General features: G+C 41.9%; 1 protein-coding gene across 3 annotated transcripts in view; it reads left to right on the top strand.

Annotated features, from left to right (window-relative positions):
* The first annotated feature begins 562 nt into the window (after positions 1-562).
* Positions 563-17,540, top strand: part of IRAK3 (interleukin 1 receptor associated kinase 3) — a 61,707-nt gene continuing 44,729 nt past the window's right edge. For all 3 annotated transcript variants that reach the window (XM_058557701.1, XM_058557699.1, XM_058557702.1), the window contains exon 1: positions 563-793. In XM_058557701.1, coding sequence (XP_058413684.1) covers positions 649-793 — 145 coding nt within the window. In that variant the 5' untranslated portion in view covers positions 563-648. The remainder of the gene's footprint in view (positions 794-17,540) is intronic.

The following is a 17,540-nucleotide window of genomic DNA, read 5'->3' as shown; positions in this document are numbered from 1 at the left end:
GGCGGCCTCTTGAAAAAAAGGACCCCGATTCTATTCTACTTGGTTCTCCCTTTTCTGTTGTATCGCTGCCCACCTTTTCCAATAACCACTTCATACGTGCACATTTACCTGTTTAACCCCAAAGTCGGGAGAAAAATGTGTCAAACGTTTAGAGTGTGTGTCTTCGGCTGCTTTTCTTCTTTCAACTTTTCTGGGTTTTCCAAGTGTTCCTCAATGAACGTAGCCCTTTTCTGACAGGAACACACGAAATCGACGTTATAAAGACGTGATGACAGATCTCCCCTCCATGCCCGCCAGGAGACCGCCCGCGCCGGACAGCAGGGGTGGTAGACCCTCCAGGGTTCGGTCCTCGGGGTCCTTCTCCGGCTCTCCCTCTGCTCGGACTCTAGGCAAGTCCACACCCGGAGCAGCGGGAGGCCTGTCAGGCCAGAGCGCCGGGAGAAGGCGGGGCCCGGGGCCGCCGGAGGGCATCCAGGGGAGCGCGCCCTGTGTCACGTGGGTCCGCCCCTGCCGCCCCGGCCTGTCGGCCCGGACGGCCGCCGTCGGGGAGGCAGGATTTCCGCGGTTGTGTAACTGCTCCTCGCGGGCGCGGAGCCGCCTGGCTTCGCCTCCCCCCTCGGCCGGCCCCTGCTCTCCGGCGGCCGAGCCATGGCCTGGGCGGCGGCGGGGGGCTCCGCGGGCCGCCGGCCGCTCTCGGCGCACACGCTCCTCTTCGACCTGCCGCCCGCGCTGCTGGGCGAGCTCTGCGCCGTCCTGGACAGCTGCGACGGCGCGCTCGGCTGGCGCGGCCTCGGTGAGTGCGCCCCGGGCGGGGGCTCCGCGCCGCGCTGGGGGCCGCTCCGCGCGCTCCTGGATCCGGGGCTCCGCGCACGCTCCGTGCGCCCGCGCCGCTCCGCCGGGTCCTGGATGGGGGGCTCCGCGCACGCTCCGTGCGCCCGCGCCGCTCCGTCGGGTCCTGAATCCGGGGCTCCGCGCACGCTCCGTGCGCCCGCGCCGCTCCGCCGGGTCCTGGATGGGGGGCTCCGCGCACGCTCTGTGCGCCTGCGCCGCTCCGCCGGGTCCTGGATTGGGGGCTTCGGGCGCCGTGCAGGCGCGGCGCTGGGGGTCCGGCGGGAGAGCTGCCCCTTCCTCGCCCTAGAGGGAACACAGATCCTCCCTGAGACCCACCCAAGCGCACCCCCTTCTCTTCCAAAGAGATTCTGGCTAAGGCTGCAAGGTGAAGTGAGCGGAGCCTTGGGAAGCACCGAGCCCCGCGTGAAACCATCTAATGTTTATCGACTGTTCCTGCCTTGCTTGCCTCAGAATATTTACATAAGAAGGCATATGCGATCTCTTGTAATTGCGAAATTACCCCAGAGTATAATTTTCATGTTAAAACATTTTATTATAACTTTATAATATTTATCCTTTGGTGTTTTCAGTGCGCTCCCAAGTGCCCACCTTAATTAAATTTCAGGTTAAATGCTTAAGTAAAATACTATTTGTAATTAACGTGGCTTTCAGTTTTCTTGATTAAATATATCTTGCTTATTTACCCAATTTGGTGGAATGAAGGTTTATGCTAGAGAATGGCTTTTTATTTTAATCTGGAAAATTGGCTTCAAACTCCACCATATGCGGTCATGGGAACGTGGAGGAACTGCTTCTTGGAAGTGTTGAGTGTGATCATCAGAAATAATTCAGACGAAAATCTTTGTTTTGTTAAGTACGGGCGTTTTGAATTAGAGTTGATATTCCATGATGCCACATTTAATGTTAGTTGAAAATGAACACAATTATGTCAAAACAGCTGAGCCTTATTCTCTAAACAGCTATTTTTCTTACCAAGAATAGCAGAAAGCCTTTGAGGAAAAAGTTTTATTTGTTGTTGATGAGCCATGTGGTCACGCTTTCTTGAATGTGGCATTGGGCTTCTAGTTATATACAAATTGTTTATATATTATAAGCTCTGTAATTTTAAATTATGACCCTTAAGTAAAAATCTCAGAAAAGGTTACTTGACCCTTTGATTTCTGGAAAGCATAGAGATTTCTAGTATGCGTTTGAGGCATACGATCCCTCCCACACCAGATCTTTTTGAAATGGATGCTGGCATGGGCAGTTTTTGCACCCATTGGTTTCCTCGAGTTACTAAATTAGTGAGAGAAAAATCTCTTAAGTCCAATTCATGGGTGGTGAATCAATAAACAAGTGAGGCAGGTCGGTGGAGAGTGAAAATGGAAAAACACGTGTCTCATCTAGAAGGGGCAGTTAGTACTCAGTCCCACGTCACTGCTGCTTTTCAGGAAGTTCGGCCCAGTGTTGCTGGATCTTCCCTCTCTGTCTCTGTCTCTGTCTCTCTCTCAGCATTGAAATCCAGATATTCATGCTTCACATGAGCTGTCTCATATAACCTTTCCAACTGCCCTATGAGGCAGGTGCTATTTTGTCACCAATGTTTTAACAGGTGAGGAAACTGTGGTACAAATTAGTTGAGTAACTTACCCAAATTGACACAACTGGAAAGTGGGAGGGCTGGAACGTGCACCTCGGCAGTCTGGATCCAGGGCCTGTGCTGTTAGCCACAGCTACTCTACACTTCCTGACTGTGACTTCCTGAAGGTCACAAGTACCACTACATCTCACAGCCTCCCTAAAGTACAGCCATTTCTGCTGCGGAAGAACAATTCAGTGAGCTATTTCAAACGTGCAGCCCCATTTTCCTAGTTGTGAAAATAAGTGAAGACCACGCAAATGAGAACAAAGAAAGACTATTTATTCAAAGCCAGGGAGCCAGCCACCATCACTTGCGTTTGACACAGATGCAAAGGCAGGCAGAGGAGTGGAGAAGCTTTCTAGTGGACAGAAGAGAAGGCTTTGGGTCTGCCCTGACTGGAGGTGTTGGCGTGGGGAGGCTGTGGACGGGCTAACTAGGAGTGGGGCGTTCTGTGTGATTGTTTAGGGGTGCTTATTTGGCTTTTTCCAGTTGGCTCTAAGTTGGAAGCGGGGGCAAAAATTAGGGAAGCTGTCGGTTACTAATCAATTCTTGGCTGTTTGGGGCTGATTGCTACAGGGGTTACTCTTTGGCTTCCTGGACTAGTTGCTACAGATCCTAATTTGACTTCCTGGACTAGTAACTATAGCTAGGAGTTGGCTTCCTGGGCTGCTTGCTGCATAGTGTGGGTCAGAGCTCTGTTTTTACATGTGGTCTGGCTGTTGTTCTTTGTGTATTTGTTCTCTCATAGGGGAGATCTGAAATGTCTGCTCCCTGATTCTCCAGCTTTACTTCATTGTGCGGGGGCTGTGCCTACCGACTGCTTGGACTTCTTGGCTCGGAAAGGAGACCTGGAACAGACCAGCTGCTTCGTGAATTGTTGGCTCAGCAAGGAGAGAAGGCTGGCCCAGTTCAGGGTAGTTGAAGGCCACTGCCTGTGTTAAAGATGCTGAGTTTCTTTATTGGCCCAGTGAAAGGAGAAAGAGGAGAAAAGGCGCAGGGAGGGAAAACTTGACCTTCGGGAGAAAGGGGAGAGTGTGAGGTGACGGACTCAAGGAGACAGTCTCTGTTATGCTCAGGACAGCTGAGAGCCTGCAGATACAGAGGGCCCAAAATTTATTCCATATACAAAACAACTGTAATAGTAATAGGTAGGACTGTCTCCAGCTGATCATGATCCTTGATGATGGTGAATATCAGGCTGTATTTACAAAAGCAGCTCTGACAGAGGTAGATCATGTGGCAGCCTATGTGATACGATCAGTGTATACACGATAAGGTAGACCAGTGTTCACAAACCAGAATCACCTGTGCAGTCTTACAGATACAAATGTCCAGGCCCCACCCCTGGAGCTGTTGATTCAGTAGGGCTGCGTTGAGGGTCCAGCATCTTTCTGTTTTTGGCTAAGGCCTGTGGGTGAGTCTGATGCACAGCCTGGTTGGGGAGCCATTGCTTAGGCCAAATTCTCTTCTTTAATAGCATCTGAATAAAGCAGTTATTTTACCATACTCTTTCACTACTCCACTTAATTCTTTTTATCTTTGAACACATTCTACATATTAATCTTCAAACCACTTTTATCAAGTATTGTTATTAAAAATAGTGTAATCACAAGGTAATATATTCTCTGGTTGATGTTGATGATTTTATGGCTTTATAATGAAAGTAGGAGCCCAAATTGGAAAATGTTATTTATCTTATACTGCCTTCCAAATATGATAACTTGTATATAGAGCCTCTGGTGGCAACTCATTTCATTACATTACCATAGAGCAATATTTAAATTAAATTGTTTGGAGCGGTTCACACTGTAAAATCTCTCCACACTTCTGATACATTGAGAAACCCTTTTTATAGATACTATGTAATGGGTTGTACAGTGTTCTCTCCTTATCTGTGGGGGATATGTTCCAGAATCTCCATTGGATGCCTGAAACCACAGATAGTTACCAAACCCTATATATACCGTGTTTTTTCCTATACATACAGACCTATGATAAAGTTTAATTTATAAATTAGGCACAGTAAGAGATTTATAGGACATAGGACAATTATAACAATTGTTATAGGACAATTATAACCAAAACCAAAAACAGGACAATTATAACAATATACTGTTATAAAAGTTACTGTAGATCTTAGCGACCTCAGCACATGATTTTTTTTCTTTCCTTATTAAGTCGAGAACTTGCACCTTTTCACTTAAAGGAAGCACTTGACGGCTTCTCTTTGGCATATCTGAATTGCCAGCATCACCACTCTTGCGCTTTGGGGCCATTGTTAAGTAAAACAAGGGCGACTTGAACACAAGCACTGCGATACCGTGACAGTCTATCTGATGACCAAGCTGGCTACTAAGTAACTAACGGGCAGGTGGCGTCTACAGCGTGGATCCGCTGGACAAAGGGATGATTCATGTCCCAGGCGGGAAGGAGCGGGGAGGCATGAGATTTTATCACATTACTCAGAATGGCGAGAAATTTAAAACTTACGAATTGTTTATTTTTGGAATTTTCCATTTAATATTTTTGGACCACAGTTGACCACAGGTAACTGAAACTGTGGAAAGTGAAACCACAGGTGAGGGAGGACTACTGTATTCAATTTTCTTTCTGTCAAAAAAGGAAAGGAAGTTATCACAGAAATTATTATTAATCACTTTAAAACAAATTAAATGTAAAATCACATTAAATGTGTATTTGAATATTCAATAAAGATTTAAAATAGTAGTAATAATAATAATAGCTGCCGTCTATTGTGTGCTTACTGTTTGCCAGACACTCTGTGCTAACCAGTTTCATTGATTATCTCATTTATTTATCACAAAAATTCTGTAAGGTAGGTACTCCATTTCTGTTTTATAGATAGGGAAACTGACTCTCAGAGAATTTAAGTAACTTACCTCAAGTCACAGTCTAGTAAATCGCAGGTTAGGATTCTAACCAAATAGTCAGACTCCAGAGCCTATGGTATGTTCTTTTTAAAAAAATGTTTAAGTAGACTTTATTGCTTAGAACAGTTTTAAATTTACAGAAAAATCTAGACGGTAGTACGAAGAGTTGCCGTATACTCTGTATTTTTCCTGTATACTCAGCACCCAGTTTCCCCTATTATTGACATCTTACATTAGTATGGTACATTTGTGACAATACTGATACATTATTATTAAATGCAGTCTATACTATATTCAGATTTCCTTCATTTTTACCTAACATCCCTTTTCTCTTCCACAATCCCATCTACCACATTACATTTAGTCATCATGTCTCCTTCAGCTCCCTTGGCTGTGACAGTTTCTCAGACTTTGCTGGTTTTCGATGACCTTGATAGTTTTGAGGAGTACTGGTCAGTCCTGATCTACTATTTAGTAGACTGTCCCTCGATTGAGATTTGTCTGATGTTTTTCTCACGGTTAGACTGAAGTTATGGATTTGGGGGAGTGTTACCGAACCAAAAGTGGGTTCGCCTCCTGGTGAGTTACAATCAGATTCTTGACTAGAAGTGGTTGTCACACAGAGTAGAACTTAGTTGCAGCAAATAGGAGGCCACACGGAATCATTTCCAAGTCATGATGTCCCCGAACAAAGGGAAGCAGGGACCTTTTATTTCGGATGGGAAATGAGCATTCAAAAGGGAGAGGTGGGTATTTGCTTGCGCAGTCTCAGTTGGAAAACGTGCGTCCACAGACACTGCAGATTATGGCGATAAGGCCTAAGCTCCTCCCAGAGAGGAGGTTTTAGCATGAAAAATGAGACAAAGGGCATAGGCATCGCTTTTGTGGTAGGGCTTCATGTGGTTCAGGGTGGTTGGTGATTGCATCTCTTGAACAGTTAAATGCTTCCGAACCCACCTTTGAGGTCCTTGGGGCAATTAGTTGGTGACAGGAGGTAGACCACAGAGGTGAAGTGCCATTTTCATTTCATCATGTCAGGGGTACACACTGTTTCCATGACTTACCACTGCTGATGTTAACCATGGCTGAGTTAGTATCTGCCAGCTCTCCACACTGTAAAATTGCTCCCCCCCCCGCCATATTATGTGCTTTGGAAGGAAGTGACTATGTGCAGCCCACTTAAGGAGTAGAGAGTCATGCTTCCCCTCCCTGAAAGCGGAGTAGAACCTGCGTGCTTTCACCACCATGTTGTTTCTCCCACCTTACAAGGTTCCATCGGGATCTTATTCTTTTTATTTTTTATTTATTTTTTTTGGTGAGGAACATTGGCCCTGAGCTAACATCCATTGCCAATCTTCCTCTTTTTGCTTCAGGAAGAGTGGCTCTCAGCTAACACCTGTGGCCATCTTCCTCTACTTTGTATGTGGGATGCTGCCACAGCGTGGCTTGGTGAGCGGTGCATAGGTACGCTCCCGGATCCAAACCTGTGAACCCTGGGCCACCAAAGCGAAGTGCGCGAACTTAACCTACTACTCCACCTGGCTGGGCCCTGGATCTCACTTCTACTCTGAGTTGCCACCCCATTTCTCTGTTCCGCTTGAGGGTAAAATTCCTCAAAAAGGCTATATACTCTCCAGTTCCTCCACTCTCGCTTGAACCTGCTGCAATCAAGATTTCCACCCCCTTCTGCTCCATTGAGATTCCTCCCGTCCAGAGTCACTGTGGCTAAATGCCATGGTCAGTTCTCAGTCTTGATCTTATATGACACAGCTGGTCACTCCTTCCTCCTTATCTCTCTGGTCTCTTAGAGAGCCCCTGGGATTAGTTCATGAACCTCTTCTGTTTGTCTACTATACCGGCCCTCTTTTAAATTCCATCTATATTCTAATAACTCCCAAATTTCTAACCTGGGTCTCTGTCTTGAACGTCAGCTCCATCCATCTACTTGTCTACTTGACAGACAGTTCCAACTTAGTCCAGAAATGCTCCCTTCCCTCCCAATTTTTCTTCATCTCAGTTAACGGCAACCCCATCCTTCATTTGTTCAGGCTGAAAATATTAGTCTTGTGTGACTTCTCACTTTCTCTCACAAACCACTTCCTGTCTCTCAGCAAATGCTGTTGACTCTGCCTTCGGGATCTGTCTAATAATCTGACTGCCCTTTACCACTGCCGCCACAGCCGCCCTGGTCCACGCCACCAACAGATCCCCCCTGGATAATTTCAGCAGTCTCCTCACTGGGCTCCCTGCCGCTGCCCGTGGCCTGCTCGAGTCTCTTTCCAACACAGCAGCCACTGAGCCTGTTAAACATGTGAAGTATATTATAGATATATAATATCTATATCCATCTCACAGTAAACACCAAAGTCCTACATCACTTTTCTCACTTCCTTCTTCTTGTTTGCTCCACTTCAGCTACATTGGCCTCCTGGGACATGCAAGGAACATTTTTCCTGCAGGTAACCCTGAGACTTACTTCCTCACCTCCTTCATGTTTTTGATGAATTATTACCCAACCCCGACCACTCTTTTAAAATTGACAACCTCCACCTTCAGGCTCCTTTCCTGCTCTATTTTTCTCTACATCACTTATCATCCCTCACAGACTTTAATAACTTTATATATATATATTACTTTACAGATGTATGACTTTATAGATTTCATATATATGTATATATATTTCTTTATTTGTTTATTGTCCATCTAGAAATAAGCTTCCTTAGGGCAGAGATTTCTGTTTGCCTTGCTTCCTCTTACCCCTCTAGCATCCAAAGTTGTACCTGGGACAAAGTAGGCATTTGGAAAATATCTGTGGATTGAATGAATTAATGAATGAACAGTTGTCTATTAAACATCGAAAATCTTATTGGGCAGAATCTTAGAGAAAGCATTGTACTAGATACAACGTCATGTTCCCTGCTTGTAAGGATTTTCCAATGCAATGTCGGCAGCAGACCTATACAGACGCTATAAAGAAGTTTAACAAGGGAAGAAGATATGGGGAAATAGTACTGATCTTTACCTGGATATGGAATTACACAGTTTCTGAGTTCCAGTCTGGAACTCTGGTGTTGAGGGTGAGCTGTTCTTAAGTTCTCTGTCAGAGATAGTTAATGTTTGGTCCTGACCTGGGTCTGGGATTGAGAGCAGGACAGATGGAGGGGTACCTGGTATTGTTGCTTGTAAAATTCATTAGCTAGTGGGTGTTAATGCTATGGTCCAGTAAGAGGAGTTGAGCTAACTTACACTTTTGAGTTTTGTTTTATTTTTTTTTGGAATTAAAAATATCTTCAATCTTGAAGTTTCTTTTTAAAATTGCTTAATTTCTTTGTGTGCTTTGTAGGAAGAAAGAAAAGAGGCATCATTTCCTTTTCCCGTTGTTATCTCAAAACAAACTCTTCGAGAACGCAGTCCTAATTTCCTAGGGGTTTTGGTGCGTCGCTGTATGTAAATACAAAGATTTTAAATAGGGGTGTGTTGCGTTATTCTAAAAAATCCCTTCAGAGACATATTTGCATATGGACAGTGATTTCTGCCACTGAATTCCCCAGCGGTTAGCACTATCTAGATAGGCCTGCCCTCTCAAAACAGAGCCTCAAGGACCTTGAGCATCAAATGATTAGTAAGCAGTCAGTATCTTCAGATAATCGAAACTCTGAACTTCTCAGGTCGACTTTCTGGCTTATATTATGCCAAGATTCCTTTCAAACAAAAGATTTGCCTTCCATAAAAACGGTTTTACACAATGCTTAACTACAGCATATTTTTCTTAATTTATCTTTTCATTTAGAATGCTCTTAACTTTAACAACACACTTAGTCACTGAGAAGTTTACTCTTTATTTTTATTTGTTCAGTACTGTGAATAAACAAAGTTCTATGTCCTGGAAGAAAACAAGTAGGAAGGATTAGAGAAAACTATGAATACTGAAGAATATAATTAACATGTGAAGAGTTTGCATTCCTTTTGCATCAGATTGAAGCTATTATTTTCTAGAGTTTGATCTAATGAATTATACATTTTGTGAATGCTAACAATACTCTTAAGTGGTGTTTCTATTCAGAATGCATCATCGTTAGAGAGAAGCTGTTAAGGTTGCACTGGGAATCACCAGTTAGAGAAAGAGAAAACATTTCATTTCTAGTCCTGGAAGCAACCCATGCATGCAGTATCCGTTTTAACCAAGCCCGGATCATTTTCACCGTGAACTATTCCTATTAGAAAAATGCCTTTGCCTAATCCAGTTTTTCTTAGACTTAAAACTCAGAACACCATTTGCCCTGGGTTGGTCTTGGGGAACTACAAACCCCAGCTCATTTGGCATCTGTTCATTCAGCCTCCAGCTAAATCTCAGAAACGTGCTTAAAGGAGAGCATCGTCTTACATTAGCAATTTCTCAGCCAAGTCACAGGATGGGAGGGCACAGAATCATGGCCTGTTGCCCTTTTAGAACGGAAATTCAGAAACTAAAAAAAGAATAACAGGGAATGGAGTTATGTGGGAAATCTGACATCCCCTGGGACTTGGAAAGTTACCACCAGATTTCCTTACTAGTCATAAACTGTTCCTCTCCTACTGTGAGAATTGTGAGCTGTAAAATGTTTAAACCTTTTTATGTGCAAATATCATATATGAGACTCCCGCTACGATTGCCACCAGATGGATCTTCCAAAAAGTAAAGTTTCCATCTTTGCAGCACCTTTTCAGAAATGTTAGATCTGTCCCATCTACTTTCAGGATAGAGTAAGTTCTTGTCGGGGGAAGAGGGAGAATCTCCCTCTGCCCTTTCCCTTAAGGTTCTTCTGGCTGGCCAAATAATTAACAAGACAGGTTAGCAGGAGAAAATAATACCAAGTTTAATAACATGTATACATGGGAAAAAGCAGGGACACTGCGTTTCTCAACACAATAGCAGAAATTCTCGTCTTAAATATCATTTTCAGCCAATGACAAAGGAGGATTTTTGGGGTGGGGGGAGTCAGTTACAGGAGATTACCACTAAAGCACAGTAAACAAGAGTAAGGTTTATTATGTAGCTCAAGGCCTCACCTTCCACATTGACAAGTCACTAGAGATGAGCTCATCCCCCTCTCTTCTCCAAACAGAGAGGGAGATACCTTTACACATGGAGATTTCCCTTATAAATGTAAATGATTGTCTGGCAACTCTTCACAGGGTCATCCAGAGAATGTGGCCAGAGAGACAGAACTTCTGATAAGAGGGGCTTGTTGGTGCCTTTCCTATTGTAACATTTACCCTACGTTATCTTTACAGCCATCATGATAGATCTGTTCCAGGAAGGAGCCACCATGTCAAATTCTTTGGGCAGTTAGTGGGGGAGGTCAAATGTCCTCAGAGAAAACAACCAAGGTAAAGAGATAGATTTCAGGGTGGCCAAATCTTGATCTCCCACAGTCCCGCCTTTGAAACTAGAAGTTTCATAGTCCAGAAGCTGAGTTGGTAGATTGTTTCATCTCACTGAACCCATTTCTTAGTCCTGATAATAGATCAGTTTAATTAAGTTCCTTTTGGAAGGTGGTGATGCAGGTGGGCTCTCAAGGTTACGCCTATATTGTGGAAGCAAGCAATCAAGTATTTAATAGAAGCATTTCTATAAAAGAAAAACAAGGTTAATGGTTGGAGCAAGTTGTAAAGCAGTTTCTGAGTTCAGAGGACAGCCAGTGAAGAAGAATTTTAGATGTCAGCGTCAAAGCATCTTTTGCAGTTTAAAATGTCTCGGGTGGTGTCGTCAGGTCATCTCAAGTTTATATCAAGTCCATCAGCTTCAGTTTGTAAGGCTTCAGGAAAAAGGGCAGGTTCAGTTCTCAGTGATTTCAAATGAAAATGATGGGAAAAATCAAAAACGTTAGTTTGGATATCTGTAGCCAGATATTTCAGGAGACTAGAAGAAATCAGGATCCAGTCTAGTCAACAGATATAAAACAAAAAACCTCAAAAGACAACAAAACTAGGATCTAATATCCACAAATGTATACTATAGTTTTTACTGAAATATAATTTTTCTCTCTAAAATCACCCTCATTTTTATTAAGATAGCCAAATTAAAACTAACTAGTTTGCAAAATAAGTCTAGTTCCAATAGAGTTGGCCCAATTATTTACATAAGTACAGCAAGAATAGCAATTGATCACATAGGCTCTTTTAAATCTGCTTTGCTGGAACTTTTTATAAGGAATCTCACATTGAACTTTAAAGGTCTCTCGAGGCCAGGAAAGCCAAGCCAAGGATTTTGTCATCAGACTTTGCCTGCAATACCTATAGATTTGGGTGAATTCCTCTATTCCGAGGTTTCCCCAAAATATTTCAAGGTTCCTTGTACCTGCCAGATAAGTGACATTTTTTACTTATCTTGGTAAGTGGTGCTTGGAACATAAGGTACCAGGCTAATATTTCCATGTGGCTTTATTCCATAAAGTCCAATCTTCATTCCTCAAAGGCTGTATGGTTATATTGCAAATATGATGTTCCAGTCACAACCTTGGTAATAGAACCAGTGTTTCCAATTGTGTCCTGTTACAAGGAGAACAGATTTTTATTGAACTTATGCAAATAACTATATTGCCATGAAAACAACAATACTCACTTACTAAGAGTTTCTAAATTCGAGGAATCAGGTAGAGAGAAAAAGGTAAATATTTCAATTTTGCTTACAAAAGTATCATTTATCAAATTGTTATGTCATAGCTAGCTCAGGAGAAAAGAGAAAAAGTTTTCCTTAAATCTGAAAAAACAAAACATTAAAAATTCAGCAATACTTCAAATGAAAAATCATAAAAATTATAATCATCCTTATCAGCTGGTTCAGTCCTGTGTAATCCATTCTTGATCCCAATCTTTTTGTTAGCAGCTTTATGAAGTTATCAGTCTCTCCATCAGATTTCTATAATTTTTTACCCAGTTCAGTTTTATGATCAGAAAGTTTGTCAGAAACCTGTACAGTTCCAGTGTAAATGTCAGAGTCCTTTCTATGAATTTTTCTGAAGTTGAAACATTTTGCAAAAGCATTAGAGCAAAGAAATAAGTCTGTAAACAACAAGACCTCAAAATGGCAATTGACAAGGAAATTTGGTTAATTTTGTGACATACAACACTTTAAAATAATAATAACCAGAATTATGACTGATAACCAGGACAGATCAGAATTTCAGTAATGTTATACAATTTTAAAACACCTATGTCAATAACATTTGCCCACATAATAGCACCTAAGCAGGCTTATCATCACTGTTCTGACAATGCTTTCCATGTAATTGAACATATTGAATAAGCCTAATAAGTTTAGTATCTTTCCCCTTATAGGAAGAGAGCAAATTTCTTTGAGAAGTTCCAGGGCCCTTTGAAAATTCTCAAAGAAAAAAGTAAAAAAAAGACTTTATTTAAGAAATGAATTTTGGTGGAGCTTGTCAAAAATATAAACAATCAAAGCAAACAGAGCATTAACAGTCCAAAAGCCTTAATAGAGAGACCTCAGTCTTTTGAACGTAGGAAATTATTTTAACAGTTTTTTTTTTTCCTGTCTTTTAGGTAGACTTACTCAAAGGTAAAGAAAAATCTTTTGTAACCTCTTTATCAAGTTTAAGCAAATTATCCTTTTAAGAGACAGAAGACCAAATTTTAATTTTGCACCAGCTTATTTCTGCTATTAAAACTCATTTACTTAATTAAATTCATTTCAATCTTAGCCAATTTGACCATGCATAAAACTCCTTTTCCAGAATTCCTCTTCCACAAACCTTCTATAACTTTCTTTTAACATTCAGAATTTGTCCCATGTCTTTCTTTTCCCTCCTAGTACTTGAGGACAAATTTATCTTTCTTAACCAAACAAAATATTTCCATTCTTTGTACCTTTATACATCTTACTTTCCTTGTACACAGACATATTTTTCTTAATTTTTTTAGTAGCTTCAATCACATATATTAATTAGAAATTTTAACCCTTAGAAACCTTAATTTGTAAGTAAAAACTAAACAATTGTAAACTTTCTTTTACATTAGTATCTTGTGGCTTGGAAAATTTATAAACACTTCATAACTTCTAGAAACATGTTACTTTATAGTACAATCTTTTAATAAAACACATGTTTACCAATAGAGCCAAAACACCTTTTAGTTTTCCTGTAATGAAAAGCCAAAAGTAGACAAATGTACATTTAGCAATCAATGTCTAATATCTTATCTTATTTGGAAATGATGATACTCAGAGAATTTTTATCATAAAACTTAGCAAAACTCTCAAGTTTTAAGTCACCAAAAAGAGTTTGGAAGCTGTAACCACCATAACACATAATTATTGTTTAAAGTTCATCCAACATTCATCTTTTTCACAACTATTTAGTTACTTATTCCCAATAATTATTTATTTATTTTTTTTTTTTTAAAGATTTTATTTATTTATTTTTCCCCCAACGCCCCAGTAGATAGTTGTCTGTCATAGCTGCACATCCTTCTAGTTGCTGTATGTGGGACGCGGCCTCAGCGTGGCCGGAGAAGCGGCGCGTCAGTGCGATCCCGGGATCCGAACCCCGGGCCGCCAGCAGCGGAGCGCGCGCACTTAACCGCTAAGCCACGGGGCCGGCCCCCAATAATTATTTAGATTGCCTACAAGACTTCATAAGACTTCAGATAAAATTAGCCATCATTTAAACTACTATTTTTGTTAACCAGTTCTGTAATAGAAATAACATCAGTTTTTTTTCTTACAAAATTTCATGTAAATTTCATCACCTCTTATACCTTTAAACATAATTATCATTAAGATTTTTATCAATAGGTCTTGGTCTTCTAATTTTGGACAAGAGAAGCATTCCCAGTCAGACATTTTAAAACATATTCAGGCAAAGTTGATGTAACCTCTTTGTATAAAATTAGCTCAAACATTCCAACCTTTATAATCTTATCAACACTTACACTTTTACATGTTTTCAATTCAATTGTAACCTGAGTCAAGGTCTTAAGGCTAGTCAAATTTTTTTCCTTCTTTTTTTTTTTTGGCCTTTTCTTAGGTACCAAATAAATAATTATGTGAGAGCTCTCAAAACATCTTTTTTCCCCCCAATTTAGAAGTTTTCCCAATTCAAAGGATCCGTCGTCTGGCCATTGACAAGTAGGATCTTCATTTGTATATTTATTCCAATAGTGACTCGAACCAATAAGCCTTTTTAAGGAAAGACCCGGAGGTAACTTTCCACGCTTAGAAGAAATTTACCATGGACGCGAGAGGCGTCCCTGGTGAGGGCACAGATGATGTAGCCCCCGTGATCCACAGAATTCACTCCCAAAGATATTCAGAGAAAGTAAAGACCTTCATTGCACAGGCGGTAAGGATGGTGTAGTGAAAACGGTGTCTCCGGTCTCCCACAATAGTGTGGGACGCCTCCAGTCACAGACCCGCTAATCTGTGACACCGGGCAGGCGATACTGGAATGGGATTTTTCCAGCACTAACAAGCAACGAAGGTAAAGACGACAAAAGCCCTTATGGACTGGGCCTTTTATGACAAACTCCCCTGAGAGCTTGGCACAGCCGGACAAAGAGACAGTTCGGAACCCCAGTCTACTCGACTGGCCACCGAGGTGCACCCCGGTAAATGCACCTTCCGTATGGTGGAGACCAAGGAGAATATTCTCACTGGTCACAAAGCCAAGTTCTCAGGACACAAAACAAGACAGAGACTACTCTGGGAGGAAAAGGGATCAAGATCAAAACCAAGAGTACTCTACTAAATTTAAACCAAGAGTCACTAAAAGCACAAGAAACTAGTTTCCCAAATATTTTCTCCTGCCAATCTAAATTTAGAAAGAGAAAAAATTCTCACCATTTCCTTCCGCCGGACTCCGCAGATAGAGATTCCGGGAGGCTGACATGGTAAGAAGTCTTACCTTTTTGCCGGCTTTTGTCAGGCGTTCCCGTATCTCATCATCTGCAGTAGTCCAGGGAGAAGGCAGGTCTTCCAGCCAGAGAAGGCAACTTGCCAGCCAGTGTGGATCCTGCCGACTATGCCAAAACTGTCGGGGGGAAGAGGGAGAATCTCCCTCTGCCCTTTCCCTTAAGGTTCTTCTGGCTGGCCAAATAATTAACAAGACAGGTTAGCAGGAGAAAATAATACCAAGTTTAATAACATGTATACATGGGAAAAAGCAGGGACACTGCGTTTCTCAACACAATAGCAGAAATTCTCGTCTTAAATATCATTTTCAGCCAATGACAAAGGAGGATTTTTGGGGTGGGGGGAGTCAGTTACAGGAGATTACCACTAAAGCACAGTAAACAAGAGTAAGGTTTATTATGTAGCTCAAGGCCTCACCTTCCACATTGACAAGTCACTAGAGATGAGCTCATCCCCCTCTCTTCTCCAAACAGAGAGGGAGATACCTTTACACATGGAGATTTCCCTTATAAATGTAAATGATTGTCTGGCAACTCTTCGCAGGGTCATCCAGAGAATGTGGCCAGAGAGACAGAACTTCTGATAAGAGGGGCTTGTTGGTGCCTTTCCTATTGTAACATTTACCCTACGTTATCTTTACAGCCATCATGATAGATCTGTTCCAGGAAGGAGCCACCATGTCAAATTCTTTGGGCAGTTAGTGGGGGAGGTCAAATGTCCTCAGAGAAAACAACCAAGGTAAAGAGATAGATTTCAGGGTGGCCAAATCTTGATCTCCCACAGTCTTATGCTCACACTCAGGGCCTCTGTCTGTCGCTCAGCAAATATGTATTGAACAGCCACTCTGTGCTAAGCACATTGCTACAAAGGTAACTGGAGGCTTTGCGGAGTGTGTTTACCAATTCTTAACATAAACCCTCTGCTCTAAGTACACTGCTCTCCTCTTTGCCCCCTCAGGCCCTTTTCTCCATTTCTAGAACAATTCCCCATCGGACAGGCTCTTCCCTCTTCCCTAGCCTATTTAAACCTGGCCCCAATCCACCCCTGTTGCAAAGCCAGCTGCTGTCCCACCACTTGCATGCTGCTTCTCTGACTGGTGGCCCACAAGGGCATCTTCTTTCTTCACCCCTGTTATGTGCATATGACTTAGCCCAAAGATCCAAAATTTAGAGAGAACTGTTCTATTAAAAAAAAAGAAAAGAAAAAAAACCTGTTGTATGTTATATACATGTTAATTATTAATTTATATGGTACATTATGCCTAATATTCTACAGATATTAGCCAGTTAATTTACTAATATGAAAAGCGGAAACTTAAACTTTCCCTTTGCTGGAATTTGATATTTAGCGTTCCCCCATTGGAATGTTAATTTGGAGACTGGGAAGTGTTTTAAAGACTGGGAAGTGTTTTAAAGTCGGTGCTCAGATAATCAGCAGGTCAGGGAAGGGCAACCAAATTTAGCATCTGTTTTGGGAGGGACTACTTCAAAGGACATTTACTGATGAGAAAAGTCTGAGATTGCTCAGTGAGGCTGTGACTTGCCTGGAGTTGCACCATAGGTTGATGGCAGTACCACCACTAAACTCTCATGTTCCTACGTATACCCAGGGGACTAAGAGATGCTCTATCTTGACTGGTGACTTTTCTCCTTGGAAGATAGTATAGTCTATGAGGCTCAGACTTCATTTGTCTTGTTTTCAAACTGAAACTCCAGTGATCTTTTTCCCCCAGGGTAGCGTACCTAATGCAATAATTCCTTGAGAATTGGCCTCCTTTAGAAATACTCACAGTTTTAAACTTGGCTCAGGCTCCAGAAATCACTCCTCTAGGAAGCTTTCCACAATGTCCCCATCTTTTTAGGGACCCCTATTCCTGCTTCCCTTATACTTGGTGTGTACAATTACTGTGCTGCTGGTACACAGTAAGTACTCAGCAAATGTGTGAACTACACTGATTTGCAGTATTTCCCCCAAGAGCATCTAGAAATAGTTAAATAAAATGTTTATGAAAAATGTGCCTCAACCAGATAGGCAGATTACATTATCAAAAAGAAATAACATTAAAAGAGAGTTACCACATCTTGCCAAATATTTTTGCTTTGATGGTCCCTTCTATTTTTCTAGTGATAAGCTATCTGAAACATTGGCATTTGGATAGTCCTTGCCTCTTCATGAGACGTCATCTCTTCAAAGAGATGAAGAATGAATATGTTCTTGCCGAACTTAAAATATGGAGGGAAGACAAAGACATTCCAACTCAATG

This window comes from Diceros bicornis, chromosome 17 (genome assembly GCF_020826845.1).
Source record: "Diceros bicornis minor isolate mBicDic1 chromosome 17, mDicBic1.mat.cur, whole genome shotgun sequence".
NCBI classification, from domain to species: Eukaryota; Metazoa; Chordata; class Mammalia; order Perissodactyla; family Rhinocerotidae; genus Diceros; species Diceros bicornis.
This window is presented reverse-complemented; position numbering and strand designations above follow the sequence as displayed.